Source organism: Microcaecilia unicolor, chromosome 3 (genome assembly GCF_901765095.1).
Source record: "Microcaecilia unicolor chromosome 3, aMicUni1.1, whole genome shotgun sequence".
In the NCBI taxonomy this organism is placed as follows: Eukaryota; Metazoa; Chordata; class Amphibia; order Gymnophiona; family Siphonopidae; genus Microcaecilia; species Microcaecilia unicolor.
Genome location: NC_044033.1, coordinates 309,423,429 through 309,439,398, shown reverse-complemented (window position 1 = coordinate 309,439,398; position 15,970 = coordinate 309,423,429). Strand labels below are relative to the sequence as shown.

The window sequence follows — 15,970 nt, the reverse complement described above, 5'->3', positions numbered from 1 at the left end:
GATATCCTGAAAACCTGACTGGCTGGGGTTCCCCGAGAACAGGTTTGGGAACCATTGGTCTATATATTTACATAGTATTTGCCACATAAGCGTTAGCAACTTCTTTACAGAATTTCTCCCTAAGGAGGCAATTATATGTAACAGTAAGGGAAAATACACAGTATAGTGCTGTATGTATTTGTCCCCTTGCTGCTCCTCATAGTGCATCAGTGCTGGCAGCAGATATGTCTCATGGCGTGTTGTTTGTAATATGCTATTTTATTATGTCTGTAATTCTTTTCCTTGCTTAGAATTTTATGATAATATGGGTTACAAATAAATTTTATTATTATTATTTATTTAATAGGATTTATTTACTGCCTTTTTGAAGGAATTCACTGAAGGCGGTGTACAGTAAGAATAGATCAAAATTGAGCAATAGGCAATTACAGCAGTAAAAATATTCAAATAACAGTACAAAGTACGGCATAGTATACTACTTACAATGTCAATACAATATGTAATAGAACATTTTAATTGATAGTAAAGGGTAAAGCAAATATGGAACATATAGAAAGATAGAGAAAGTAAGAAGAGTTAGAAAGTTAGGTGATTAATTTAAAGAAAGTTGCACTTGTGGTTTAATATTATCTGAGCTAGGGTAGGAGTGGATAAACATGTCCCACTGCAGTATGTGCAGCCTGAGTCAATCCTTGTGTGTGTGAGTGAGACTAACAAGTTAGTTACTTCTTCCGTTAAAGGCCTGGTTGAAGAACCAAGCTTTCACCTGCTTCCTGAAGTAGAGATTATTATTATTATTATTATTATTCTCAATAGTGAGAGACAGACAAGCTCTGCAGGACTCCAGGAAACCTGTACCACCATCCATAGGCATCAATGAAGTTGGTGCACTGGTCCCACTCAGCTTAGAGGGACCAGTGCCCTTTATACAATTACCACCTAAGTGCCATGGATTTTTTTTCTGTTTTTCAGACGGGAGATCATGTGGGGGAAGATGTGGAGAAAAGTATAACAAGAAGAATCCCTGCCACTGTAACACAAAGTGTACCAAGTACAAAAACTGTTGTGATGACTACAAATCCCTCTGCAGCCACAAGCCTGTGACTGAACCAAACGACCACAGCAACGGTAAGCAAGGAGCTTCTACATAACAGAGAGGTAGCTGTCAGCAACAATCACAAGGGCTGCAGAAGGAAAATCTAAAACCTCAGCAGTCAGCCTCGCTCTTTCCTGCCCACTACCATCCACTATTTTGTCCGGCGCCTCTGTGTTTTCATAATGGCTGCCGAGACTTCCTGCGGAAGTCTCATGGGTCTTGAGTCTCTCGAGACTGCCACAGGGAGTCTTGGCAGCCATTTTAAAAACAAATAGCAGCAGAGGGCAGGAAAGAGTGTTGTTCTTTCCTGCCCCCGCAGAGACCACCAGACCACCAGGGCCCTTCAAGGTAGGATCAGGGATGGCTGTAGTGTGCTGTGGCGGTGGGCAACCAAGCAGAACCTCTGGGTCCCCTAGAGCCTCTGAACCTCAGGAACTGCCCGGTTTCCCAAATGGTCAGTCCACCCCTGGTTCTATGACTGGATGCCCTGATGCTGTGCAGGGAGAGCTTATTCTATAATGGCATCTGTGTACAGAGATTCATTTATAGAATACAGGCATAACCCCACAAATATGTGCCTAAAGGTAGATGCACTCACTCACTCCAGGTCAATGGCAGGAGTAAATGGGCTTGCCTAAGTGCTATGTCACATGCATAACTTACAGCAAGTGGGATACACGTCCATATTCTGCTCACATGCACACCCTCATACAGTTACACACTAACTTCCTCGTGTAAGTACTACCTTCCTGGGCACTTATGTGTGCAGTAATAGAATTGCTCTTAATTCAGACAGCTGGATCATGGGAAAGTGTTAGATGTGGTATACTTAGATTTTGGCAAAGCCTTTAACACAGTTCCATATAGGCAACTTATAAGAAAACTGAGTGCCTTTAGTATGGGCCCTAAAATGACTGACTGGGCTAGATACTGGTTGATTGGAAGGTGGTAAATTGAGTTAGTTCTGAGGAAATGAAAGATACCAGTGGTGTGCCACAAGGATCAGTTCTTGGTCTGAATCTTTTTAACATTTTTGTGAGTTACATTGCCAAAGGGTTGTCTGGTAAGGTTTGCTTTTCCGTGGATCATACCAAAATCTGCAAAAGGGTAGACACCCCTGGATTACATGAGGAGAGACCTAGCAAAGCTTAAAGAATAGTCTAGAATTTTGTACCTAAGATTTAAGGCTAAATAATGTAGGATCATGCATTTGGGCTGCAAAAACCAGAGGGATCAGTACTGTATAGGGGGAGCAGTACTTTTGTGCATGAAAGAAGAGTGAAATTTCAGGATGATTGTATATGATGATCTTAAGATGGTCAGGTAGGTAGAAAAGGTGACAGTTAAAGTCAGAAGAATGCTTAGGTGCATAGGGAGAGGAATGTCAGGAGGAAAAAGGAAGTGCTGCTGCCTCTGTATGTGTCTCTGGTGGGACCCCATTTAAAGTACTGTGTATAATTTTGGCGACTTCACTTTCAAAAAGATAAAAACGGACTAGAGTCAGTCCAGAGGGTGGCTACTAAAATGGTTAGTGATCTTTGTCATAAAGTGTATGGGGACAGACTTAAAGATCTCAATATTCCTGTAGAGGAAAGGCAGGAGGAGGAGGTAAGACAGAGATGTTTAAGTACCTTCATGGCATAAATGCATAGAAGGCGAACCTCTTTCAATTGAAAGGAAGCTCTGAAATGAGGAGGCATTGAATGAAGATGAAAGGGAACAGACTCTGGACTAGTCTAGGGAAATATTTCTTTAAGGAAGGAGTGGTGCATTCTGGGAATGGCCTCCCAGTGGAGGTGGTGGAGACAATGATTCTGTCTGACTCCAAGAAAGCGTGGAACAAGAACATAGGATCTCTAAGGGAAAGGAAAGGACAGTAGATGGTATGGATGAGCAGACTGGATAGGCCACATGTTCTTTATATGCTGTCATTTTCTCTGTTTCTAAATTAAAGCTACTCCTTCCTTGGAGAAGGTGTAACTTTGTGCAGGAGCTTTTGGGTGACTTTGTTCAGGAGCTTTGGATGCTACCAAAGGCAGAGATTGGATAGCTAGCTGACTGTCTGCATTCTTTCTTTTTTTGTGCTTTATTTATTTATTATTACTATTACATGGCACATTAAACAAAGATTTTTCTAGTATCAATGGGAAAATTGAGCTTCATACAGAAGCTTAGGAATTATCCAGATATCTTTGTAAAATTTAGCATGAACCAAACAAAACTGTTTTCTGTAAATCCGCTATTTTCAAATCTGAAATGTCCAGGTTTTGTAGAAATATATCCAGGCTTGGTGTAACACTGACTAAGGCTTCCACAACAATAGGGATAACCTAGCATGGCTTGTTCCAGAGTCTTTCCATTTCTTTGTCGATTTTCTTTGAAATTGTCTTTAATTATTTTGTCTCCTGGTATCGCAATGCCAATGAAAATAATAGTATTGTTTTTGATTACCGTGATATTAGGTGTGTTATACTATAGTCCAAATGTCAGTCTGTTTGAATTCAAAAGTCCCACAAAATCTTGACTTTTTCATTTTCTATGACTTTTCTACATGGTGGTTAAACCTGTCTTTGTTGACTCTAAAAGTCGTTTTTCTTGCACAAGCTCCAGTGGGTCATTGTGGTTACCCTATTGTGACATTGTTTGTAGTCAGCTTGGTTAATTTTGATACATCCACTAAGCAAGTGGTCAATTGTTTCAACTTTTTCATTACATAGTCTAAATTTGCTATTAGTCAAAAGATGCTGACTATTTGCCTTATACAGTTAGGGATCCTTTTACTAAGGTGCGCTAACAGATTTACCCCCCTGTTTACTAAAGCTTAGCTCGAGTTATCTGCAGCAGGGCCCATTTGATTCCTATGGGACCTGCTGCAGATAACTCAAGCTAAGCTTTAGTAAACAACCCCTTTAGAGCACACTAATGATTAGCATGCACTAAATGATAAGAGGCCCATTATATTCTTATGGATGTCTTTAGTGTGTACTGAATCTACATAGTAACATAGTAAGTGATGGCAGATAAAGACCTGTACGGTCCATCCAGTCTGCCCAACAAGATAAACTCATTTTACTTGATATGCAATACTTTATATATACCCAAGTTTGATTTGTCCTTGCCAATCTCAGGGCACAGACCATATAAGTCTGCTCAGCACTCTTCTTGTACTAAAAATTCTGAAGCTAATGTCAAAGCCTCTTAAAATTTACACTCAAGCCCATTCCTATCTATTCAGCCACAATCAGGGTGTAGACTGTAGAAGTCTGCCCAGCACCAGTTTCGCTTCCCAATTACCAGCGTCACAACCCAATCTCCGCTAAGATTCCATGAATCCATTCCTTCTAAACGGGATTCCTTTGTGTTTATCCCACGCATGTTTGAATTCCATTACTGTTTTCATCTCCACCACCTCCCGCGAGAGGGCATTCCACGTATCTACCACCCGCTCCGTGAAAAGATATTTCCTGACATTACTCCTGAGTCTGCCCCCCTTCAACCTCAATTCATGTCCTCTAGTTCTACCACTTTCCAGTGTGCTTTAGTAAAAAGAGTTTGTAAAGTTTGGACCCCTTTTACTAAGCCGCCAGGCACCTACGCACACCCAACGCACGTCAAAATGGACTTACCGTGTGGCTCTTGCAGTAATTTCATTTTTGCCGTTCGTCTGATACACTCATCTGAAAAATATTTTTTATTTTCTGGCACACGTAGCGGACGCACACCAAGTGGCATCTGACACGCATAGGTCATTACCACCCAAATTCTTTACCACTAGGTCTATGGCTGGCGGTAAGATCAGAGATCCAAAATGGATGTGCGGCAATTTTGATTTTGCCGCACGTTCATTTTCGGCAAAAAAAAAAAGAGGCCCTTTTTACAGGTGTGCTGAAAAATGATTCTGCGCGCACCCAAAACTACTACTACTACTACTTATAACTTCTATAGTGCTACCGGACGTACGCAGCGCTTCACACTTGAACACTACCGCAAGCTATTTTTCAGTGCACCTTTGTAAAAGGACCCCTTTGTTCTTTGATGGTGGGAAAGGTAATGAAGACACTGATTAAAAAAGGGATTATCAGCTATCTACAATACAATGATCTGAGACAATATGGCTTTATTCTCAGTAAAGATGATGACAATAATAGTATTTATATATCTTTAATGCTCTATGCTTTTTAATGTATTTTAATGTAAACTGCTCTCCTCTCATATGAGGAAAGGCTAAAGAGATTAGGGCCCTTAAGCTTGGAAAAGAGACAGCTGAGGGGAGATATGATTGCAGTCTACAAAATTCTGAGTGATGTAGAACAAGTAAAAGTGAATCAATTTTCCACTTCAAAAAGTACAAAGACCAGGGAACACTCAATAAAATTACATGGAAATATTTTTAAAACAAATAGAAGGAAATATTTCTTTTTCAAACAATAGTTAAGCTCTGGAACTCATTGCTGGAGGATGTGGTAACAGCACTTAGCATATCTGGGTTTAAAAAAGGTTTGGACAAGTTCCTGGAGGAAAAGCCCATAGTATGTTATTGAGATGGACATGGGGGAAGCTACTGTTTGGGTTTCTGCCAGGTATTTGTGACCTGGATTGGCCACTATTGCTAGCAGGATACTAGGCTAGATGGACCATTGGTCTGACCCAGTATCAGTGGCGTTCCTAGGGGGGCGGACACCCAGGGCGGTGCCCCGCCCCCCCCCGGGTGCAGCACCCCCCCCCCGATGCAGCGCGGACCCCCCCGAGTGCAGCACCCACCCCCCTGATGCAGCGCAGACCCCCCCCTGGGTGCACACCGCTGGGGGGGTGCCACAGCGTGCGCCTGCTCAGAGTTCCCTGACTTTGCGCATTTCCTGCAGCTCCCTCTGACCCGGAACAGGAAGTAACCTGTTCCAGGGCAGAGGGAGCTGCAGTTAACGCGCGAAGTCAGCGAACTCAGAGCAGACGCGCACCGCGGCACCCCCCCCCCCCCAGCGGCGTGCAACCGGGGCGGACCGCCCCCACCTTGGTATGCCACTGCCCACTATGGCTATTCTTATGTTCCTGAGATGTATGTGGTATGTCAAGTAAATTAGTCAAACTGAAATGAAATAAAGAGAGTGAAGAATTCTTCACACAGTTTATGTTCCTTTAAATGCTAAGCTGCGTAGCCTTAATGTATGTGCATCCCAAGTCACTCCTTGTGTGTGTGAGTGAGACTAACAAGTTAGTTACTTCTTCCATTAAAGGCCTGGTTGAAGAACCAAGCTTTCACCTGCTTCCTGAAGTAGAGATTATTATTATTATTATTCTCAATAGTGAGAGACAGACAAGCTCTGCAGGACTCCAGGAAACCTGAACCACCATCCATAGGCATCAATGAAGTTGGTGCACTGGTCCCGCTCAGCTTAGAGGGACCAGTGCCCTTTATACAATTACCACCTAAGTGCCCTGGATTTTTTTCTGTTTTTCAGACAGGAGATCATGTGGGGGAAGATGTGGAGAAAAGTATAACAAGAAGAATCCCTGCCACTGTAACACAAAGTGTACAAAGTACAAAAACTGTTGTGATGACTACAAATCCCTCTGTAGCCACAAGCCTGTGACTGAAGCAAACGACCACAGCAATGGTAAGCAGGGAGCTTCTACATAACAGAGAGGTAGCCGTCAGCAACAATCACAAGGGCTGCAGAAGGAAAATCTAAAACCTCAGCAGTCAGCCTCGCTCTTTCCTGCCCACTACCATCCACTATTTTGTCCGGCGCCTCTGTGTTTTCATAATGGCTGCCGAGACTTCCTGCGGAAGTCTCATGGGTTTTGAGTCTCTCGAGACTGCCACAGGGAGTCTTGGCAGCCATTTTTAAAACAAATAGCAGCAGAGGGCAGGAAAGAGTGTTGTTCTTTCCTGCCCCCGCAGAGGCCACCAGACCACCAGGGCCCTTCAAGGTGGGACCAGGGAGGGCTGTAGTGTGCTGCGGCGGTGGGCAACCAAGCAGAACCTCTGTGTCCCCTAGAGCCTCTGGACCTCAGGAACTGCCCGGTTGCCCAAATGGTCAGTCCACCCCTGGTTCTATGACTGGATGCCCTGATGCTGTGCAGGGAGAGCTTATTCTATAATGGCATCTGTGTACAGAGATTCATTTATAAAATACAGGCATAACCCCACAAATATGTGCCTAAAGGTAGATGCACTCACTCACTCCAGGAGTAAATGGGCTTGCCTAAGTGCTATGTCACATGCATAACTTACAGCAAGTGGGATACACGTCCATATTCTGCTCACATGCACACCCTCATACAGTTACACACTAACTTCCTCGTGTAAGTACTACCTTCCTGAGCACTTATGTGTGCAGTAATAGAATTGCTCTTAATTCAGACAGCTGGATCATGGGAAAGTGTTAGATGTGGTATACTTAGATTTTGGCAAAGCCTTTAACACAGTTCCATGTGTCAACTTATAAGAAAACTGAATGCCTTTAGTATGGGCCCTAAAATGACTGACTGGGCTAGATACTGGTTGATTGGAAGGTGGTAAATTGAGTTAGTTCTGAGGAAATGAAAGATACCAGTGGTGTGCCACAAGGATCAGTTCTTGGTCTGAATCTTTTTAACATTTTTGTGAGTAAATAAGTCAAACTGAAATGAAATAAAGAGAGTGAAGAATTCTTCACACAGTTTATGTTCCTTTAAATGCTAAGCTGCGTAGCCTTAAAGATTTGTTTTGGAATTTATTAATATTCCTATTACTGTTTTAACAGTAAACGTTACTATGCTACCTCTGGGGACTTCTTTCAAGTTACGTCTAGGGTTTGAGAACCCCTGACATGCAATCCTAGAAGTACTATAGGTGGTCACCCTAGGTGGAATTACTATCTACAACTGTAAAATCTGCCCTGAAAAAGGCACTGAGGTGCCAAAACATGTTGAGCATATGGACATTTTAATTACATTTGCAGTTTCCACTTTTATCTATGGTTGCTTTTAATAAAATTGAAACTCAAGTTAATTGGTACTTGCCTAAGTATGCTTCTCTGTATTTTATTGGTTAACTGCTTTGTTTGTACCACAGAAGGGCAGTATATCAAATACATTATATCAATCGCAGTAGAGTTTTGAATCTTCGCTTTCTAAGTCTCCGATGATAAGCCCAATGGTTATGTTACAGAACTATTTAATAGAAGGTTTAGAGTTTCCTAGTGATAATTTACCACCAGTAACTAAAGCTTATTACCTCTTTTTGCCATCAAGAGCTAAAAGTTTGGAAGAACAATCCCATGAGACTATTGAATTAACAGCTTTTTAAAGAAAGCTCTCTTGCTGTTGTGACTGAAAAAAGAACTTTGAATGTCACATTTGCACTTGAACATGATAGAAATTTAATTTTATGTTCATACTTCAGGAAATTGGATGCGGCTTTCTTGGGCTCTACAGTACAAGTTTTTCCTGACTTATGCAGTGAGACCCAGAAAAGGAGGAAGGACATTATGGCCTTGTGGCCTCGCGTCTTGGCTCTAGGGGCAACATTTTCTTTAAGATTTCCATGTGGATGTTTTATTACTTGTGGTTCTGCCAATTTCCTATTTTTTGAACCCAAGCAACTGATTGATTTTTTTTAGTTTCCACAGAAAGTTCCTTGTCTAATAATGGCATTGTTAAGTAGAATGTTACCTGCCTCTGCTGGCTAGTTTGAACTCTCTTGCACGCTGCTGTTTGAAATATTTCTGGTTTATCTTGAAAATGTGCCCTTTAATTTTATTTCTACTTTTGGAACCACTATTTGTGGACTAATAATTATAGAATTGTTGGAGACATTTTTTGCTTTGTTTATTCTTATTTCCATTTTTGCATGTGTTATAATGCATATAAATTGAAATTTCATAAATTAAAAAAAAAAAGTCATTGCCAAAGTTGCAGTTTGTGATGCAAGTTCTCAAATATTTATTTATTTTTTTGTTACATTTGTATCCCACATTTTCCCACCTATTTGCAGGCTCAATGTGGCTTACATAGTACCGTAAGGCGTTCGCCATGCCGGTAAAGAACAAATACAAAGTGGTATTATGGTAGAATAAGGTTCATGTGTTACAGTCACATTTGGGAATCATAGCGAGGAAGAGTTGTGTTATGTCCATTACTAGCTTAAGTTTCCTTGTGTAGCAGGGTTCAGGCATTTAAGTTGGGTCAATAGGGTATGCCTTCTTGAATAAGTTAGCTTTTAGTGATTTCTTGAAGTTTAGGTGGTTATATGTTGTTTTCCATTTATAAAGGTGTGTAAAGGCCTATGCGCATCCAGCACTTGCAAGATCAGCATTACTGCCTGGCTACAGCATGCCCCAGCCAGTAGTTCTGAATTTGGCACGTGCCGAAAACACACGGTAGAAAATATTTTCTATTTTCTACTGCATGGCGCTTACCTGGTGGTAAACAGCAGTGGATGCATGCTGCATGCCTACCACCCGGGTAGCGTGTGAAACCTTACTGGTAAGTCAATGGGTGGCGGTAAGGTCTCAGGCCAAAAATGGACGTGCACTGGTTTTTATTTTGCTGCACGTCCATTTTCTGTCCACTTTAAAAAATGCCCTTTTTCTAGAAAGCAGCAAAAACTGGCCTAGAGTGCGCCCAAAAGATGCACTTGCACTGCTGCAGGCCACTTTTTGCAGCGGCTTAGTAAAAGGGCCCCTAAGTAAATGGAAAGGGTCCAGTCCAACTGGTTCTGACTTCAGGAAGAATAGGAGGCATTGCTGACTTCTGTTAATTTAGGCGTGTTTATAGCCAGTTATGCTAGTATTCTATAATGAATCCTCGGCTCCTTTATAGAACAGGTTCATATTGTACACCCTCCAGGCACCTAATTGGAAGCACCTAGTAGTTATAAAATTGCCCTCAATGTGTTTGAAGTAGGTTTGCAATTTCACCGCTAATGTTGTACTTCATCTATACAGGGCAGGCCCTACCACTTGGTGAACAGTTGCCTAGGATTCCAGAATTTTGGGGATGGTAAAACACCTGGGGAGAGCACCATGGCTAGTTCAGATCCCCATGCCTCTCCAGCGGCAGAGAAAATTGACTCAACTGGGCGGATTGGCAAGAACCTGTGCTGCAGCTCCCCACTGCTTTTCTTCTTCCTAAAGACTGGCATTACAAGCATGTTCAAAACATGTAGTCACAGGGCCAGGACTTTGTGCATCATGGGACAAGTATCAGGAAGTGCTGGCCCTGTGACCACATGCTTTGATTGTGCTTATGGTTTCTGCCTTAAGAGAGAAAAGAGCAGTAAGTAAGTTGAGACCAGTTGGGTAAAAACAAAGCTGATTTGTCTAGGGCTCCCTGTACCCTTGGGTTGGCCTTGGTTCTTTGGTGGAACAGTGCGTAAGTGTGAGGGAACTATGGGCTACTGTTTTCTGTCCATTGTAAGTTGAAGCTTATTTTGTTGATTTGGTTCGATTATTTTTCTCTAGAGATTCCCTCAGGTACAGGGATAAGCAATGAGGAAATTAAGATCATATCAGAGAAGCTGTACAGTGTTGATCATAACAAGGCACAAGAGAAAGACATTATCCTCAACAAGCAACATCTCACATCTAACACAAGAGGAGAAAATGATCATTGTCCCAGCCCGTAAGTACTGCACCACAGACTTCTCTCCTCACTGCTTTTCCCCACTTCTAATTTGCCTCTTAATATCTTACCACTTTACCCCTGCTCTGCCTATCAGACTCCTCCTAACCATTTTCACCTCTGCTCTACCTCTCACAATTCTTCTCACCACTCGCATTTCAGAAGTTTATGGTTTATTAGTATTTGCTATACCATCAGGACTGACTGGAAGGTTGCTGTGGTATACAATAATTTAAAAAGGAAAAACAGAAAGGAGCTGCAATAAATTGGCAGGAAAGAGAGGTAGGTACGTGTTCACAGACAACTGAAAGTGGACAAGGAAGGGGGAGGGACTAAGAAGACAGAAGGGAGGCAGGTAGTTAAGGAATAGGTAAATGGGAGGGGGAGGGAGAGGACAGCAGTGGTCAGCTCCAACACTTTAGGAGATGGTGAATGCCTGGGTAAAAAGTCAGGTCTTTAATCCAGATTTAACATTCTTACATGACAGTTCTGCACAGAGACTCAAATGAAGAGAATTCCAAAAGAAGGGTGCAAAAAGAAGGCTTGGGCGAGTTTAAGACCAGGTAGAACTAAGCAGTGATCATTTATAGAACAAAGAAGGCGAGCCAGTGAATAAGAAATGGTGAGAGAAGAGAGATACGGTGGAAGACTAAGCCTGTGGGCCTTGAACGTAAGAAACAGTACTTTGAACAATATGCGGGGATGGACTGGAAGCCAATGAAATTTCTGGAGCAGCAGAGACACATGATTGCAATGATGAGCATTTCATAACAGCCAAATGGCCATATTCTGCAGGGATTGAAGCTTCTTTGTACTAGCCTGAGTGCAGCCTAAATAGATTATATTGCAATAATCTAGTCTCATAATAAGTAAAGACAGGATCAGCAAGTGGAAAATACGAGAACTAAAATAGCAATGAATTGCTCTGAGTTGCCAGAAGGGCAACCTTCGAAAGCTAATCAAGAAATGTATTAAGTTATGTCCAATAAAAAAGGTATCATCTTATTTTCTTTTCCATGTTTTATTTTGTTTGATTTCTATTGATAACCAAAGTATGTAGAAATCCGTTTTACATACATTGGAGATCTCAGGTGTAAATGACAGGTGATTCAAGGATGACCCCCAGGAATCTAAATGAATCAACTGGCTGATAAGAAGAATCAAAAAACCTAAGAGGGACAGAAGGCACGGAAAGACCACCTGTAAACCAACAAGCCAAGGTTTTGTCTTTGTTCAGCACTAAGTTATGGTCCGTAAGCCAGTCAAAAATGAGTTTGAGACAATCCTGCAGTGGGGCGAGAGAGGGGTTATATAGATTCCTAGGAAATAGAAGTAGAATATCATCAGCATAAAAATGAAATGAGATACCAGTGGACTGAATTAATGATGCCAGAGGACTGAGCAACAAGTTGAAGAGGAAAGGCGATAGAACAGAGACTTGTGGGACTCCACAGGGCAGGGATTGGAGGGAGGCTTTAGATGAGGTAGTGACAACTGTGTAGGAATGATTGGAAAGGAAGGAAGGAAGCAAACCAAGACAGGAGAGGCCCTGAGAGACCAAGAGATGAAAGGAGGGATAGCAGGAGAGGGTGGTCCACAAGGTCAAAGGCAGCAGTGAGGTTGAGAGAAACGCCTAGTACCACGTTGTGCATATCTAGATGAGTGTAAACTTCGTTGAACATAGCAGTGATAACAGTTTCAGTGCTAAGATGTGCTCTAAAACCAGACTGTTTGGGGTGGAGGTCAAGGGACTGTTCTACAAAGGAAGTTAGTTGTGAGAAAGTGATTTTTTCCAAAACCTGGAGAGAAAGCACAGATTTCAAACAGGCCAGAATTTGTGTGCAGGAATTTGTGGGTCAAGGGTAGGTTTCTTAAGGATGGGCCTGACACTAGCTGATTTCCACTGTTATGGCACCTGGTCTAAAGAGAGAATGGAATTGACCAAAGACAGTAATTTTGGCGTAAGTTTCAGGGCTGGACATTTCAACCAAGTGGAGGGAAAAGGATCCAGTTTGCGTACAGCGCTGCGTACATCTAGTAGCACTATAGAAATGATAAGTAGAAGTAGTAAGTAGACCTAGTGCCAGTGAGAACCACAGAAAGAGAATGTAGAGTCTGTAACTGAAACATAGATCAGGAAGTGGATCTAGGGAGAGGGGAGGAAATGGCCTCCAGTAGGGGAAAAAAGCTGCAAAGACGAGCATAAACACAGAGAAGTGGGAGTGCACGGTGGGAACATGTTCACTAAATCTTGGACCTTAGTGAAAAAATACTGTGAGAAACATTCAGCAGTGGGAGTAAGGGAGGGTCTTCCTGGGACACAAGGGGATGACGTCAAACTATGGAAAATGGAAAACACCTGTTTGGCCAAGTTGGGAGCTTTCTTTTCACTATTCTTGCCTTTCCTTTGCCTCTTATCATCTGTTCTCCATTCACACCTTTACCTGATCTCTCAGGATTTCTCCAGCACTCCTCCTTAGTTGTGCTTCTCAACCTTCCCTCTTTATTCTCATACCTGCTTTTTCTCTCAACATTTCCTCACCACTGCCGTCTCCAGCATTTTGTAGGATTTATAACAGGTGGAATAGTCCAGACAGGAAAGAAAGCACGGAGGAGATTTCAAGCTTTGAAGGTCAGTGAGGATCAGATATTATGAATATTATGTAAGGGGATCACCTGATCCACCTTAAATAAGCTGCTTTTCCCAGAATAGGGCACTTGTACATCACATTGTTAGGAGTAGGATAGGTGGGATCTCAGGTTATGCCTTGGATGCTTCCTCACTGAAAAGGCTTGAATGGAACAGTCTCTGCCTGAATAAGGAAGGACAAGGAGATCTGAAATAGAGAGTTGCATCAGTGAAAGGAATAAGCAGCACCCTGCTGGTCTGCTATAGAGAGGAATGGATGGTGGAGGAGAAAGAGCAGCATTCTGCTGTTCCCACCTAGGCAAGGCATGAGGATGGCCCTGATTGTCTTGTTCCTTGTGGAGTGCTCAAATAAGTTGGAAGATCGGGGGCTCATGAAGGACAAAGGGGAAAGGTCCGGATCCCATATGGGGAACCTACTGTAATAGCCCTTTATGGTGCTATAACATCCAGGAAGAAGAATCAGAAGAAAGACTTTGGGCAGAACAACTGTGCCCTGTAAGGCATGGTATCGGGGTCCTTTGGGAGATTCTGTTCTATTCCTTCTCCTGAGCTGCCTCTGGTGTACCTGACATGCTTTCCAGCATTTCTGCTCCACTTTCACATTAGAATTGGAGAACAGTGAATGGTTTTGAGTTGGCATTGTCAGGGGGACTTATTGGGTGGTATGCTGGGATCATTGTCTTCCCTCAAGCACAGTGAACTACTAGTAGTATCCAGGCACACTCTGACTCAGGTACTATCTGAACTGGTTTCACTTTTTGGGTGACACCACTGGAGATCCAAGCTTACTGGTTAGGCCTCATTGGTCATTCTTGGACTTAGTAGTTTGTCATTCAGCAGGCCTATGTCTCTGGATCAGTTGAATCCTTGGCAGGAGACACATCTGAGTTGAGCCAAGATGTGACCATTAGAGTCACTCAGTTCATTCCATTTCATAAGTCTAACAAGTACCACCAATACTCTTTGAAACCTCGGGGAGTAGGGCTTACCTGTTGATCTTTTTGGTGCCATTTTGCTGGGTTTCCCAGTAGCAGATGTTTCATTACCTGACAGCACAGATTGTGCTCCAGAAATAGGTAGAATAAGGCCTTCTGTTCCACTGGAATAGACAGCTAAGGTCCATGCTCCTTTTGAATTGACATGCTAGGATCCAGATTTTGTATGCTGACTCTTGAACACATGGAGGGCAGTTCTATAACAATGCACCTATATTTCTTAGTTCCCTCACTTCTTTAATTCAATCTGCAGGTATAAGCACATACCATTATACGACTGCAACTAATCCTGATATTTATCCTCTTCAAACCTATTTGGACAATATCTCACATTGGTTAAAAGAGCATCATTTGGTCTTAAATCCACAAAAGACCACAACCTGCTGGATATCTGGGCATGCTACCCCTCACACACTTATTCCTACTTTATCTGGTATTCCAGTCCCCCCCATTTGAACAGTTTAAGTATTTAAGCAACATCATTGATTCTAGACTTACTTTTTCATCACAAATTTCAGTAGTTTTAAGAAGTGGGCTCCCTGTGCAGCAAAGAAACAGTTTAAAATCTTGACCTTGACATACAAAGCCCTGCATATTGGTCTTCCAGACTATTTATCTAAATTGATCATTCCTTACTCCCCGGCTAGACTACTTCGTTGTTTAAATGACCACAGACTTGTCCTCCCTAATCCCTCTCAAGCGCACTGGAAGTTGGGAGTCGACTCCCACTTTCACTGCAATCTATTCTTTTGTGGATTTCAAGACGGGCCTAAAACCCCATCTTTTTGGAACAGCTTTTTGCCTAAGTTTAGTTTTGAAGAGTATGTAGCAGTCGACTAGTGGAACTGACAGGGTAGAATCTTTTCTCCCCGTTATTTTTCTGAATGACTGTGATGAATGATGGTCTCGGTCCTATATTTTAATGGACTTCCTTTCTGCCTTTTAAATGTTGTTCCATTGTTTTGAATGTATATTGCACTGATTTGTTCTGCGCACCCAATTTTATCACATTTTATTAAACATAAGCATATATTAAGTGTCCATTCTATAAAGAAAAGGAGGCACTTAATTTCCTGTCTAGAAAACTATCGCTATGGTATATATATATGTGTGTATGTAGTCAGGCATGAGCACGTATGGCAGCCATAGAGCAGGTGTTATTGCTAAAACCTAAGTGCCAGAGAGATGCATATAACTCTGGCATGTGTATGCCCCGGCTGCACTGTGCCCAGACTCCACCTGTAAAATATGCACTGTGAGGTTCTTTTACTAAGCTGCAGTGGAAAGTGGTCATAACGTGCCCTTACTAGTGTCTTTCCCGTGAGCTGAGGCCATTTTTGTTGCAGCAGTAAAATGGCTGATTTTCCTTTTTTTGCATTAATGTTGCCATTAGTGCATGGTAATGTAGCTGCGCTAACTGATTAGCACAGAAATACCCACTCTCCATTCCCCACACACGCCCCCTCTGCGCAAAAATACAAAATATTTTTTTAGTGTGTGGGTAGTGCGCACAGATTAGGAACTTACTGCAGGATGCCTGAGCGTGTCCTGTGGTAAGCCCTTTTAAGATCACCGCAGCTTAGTAAAAGGTGACATATGTAAGATACACACGCATTTACCGAATAG

At 42.3% G+C, this 15,970-nt stretch overlaps 1 protein-coding gene across 1 annotated transcript in view; it reads left to right on the top strand.

Moving 5' to 3' along the window:
- The window catches only part of ENDOU (endonuclease, poly(U) specific), a 79,267-nt gene that overhangs the window by 39,285 nt on the left and 24,012 nt on the right, over positions 1–15,970 (top strand). Inside the window, exons 4-6 of the mRNA XM_030198305.1 lie at positions 973–1,128; positions 6,553–6,708; positions 10,540–10,699. Of these exons, the coding sequence (XP_030054165.1) occupies positions 973–1,128; positions 6,553–6,708; positions 10,540–10,699 (472 nt within the window). The remainder of the gene's footprint in view (positions 1–972; positions 1,129–6,552; positions 6,709–10,539; positions 10,700–15,970) is intronic.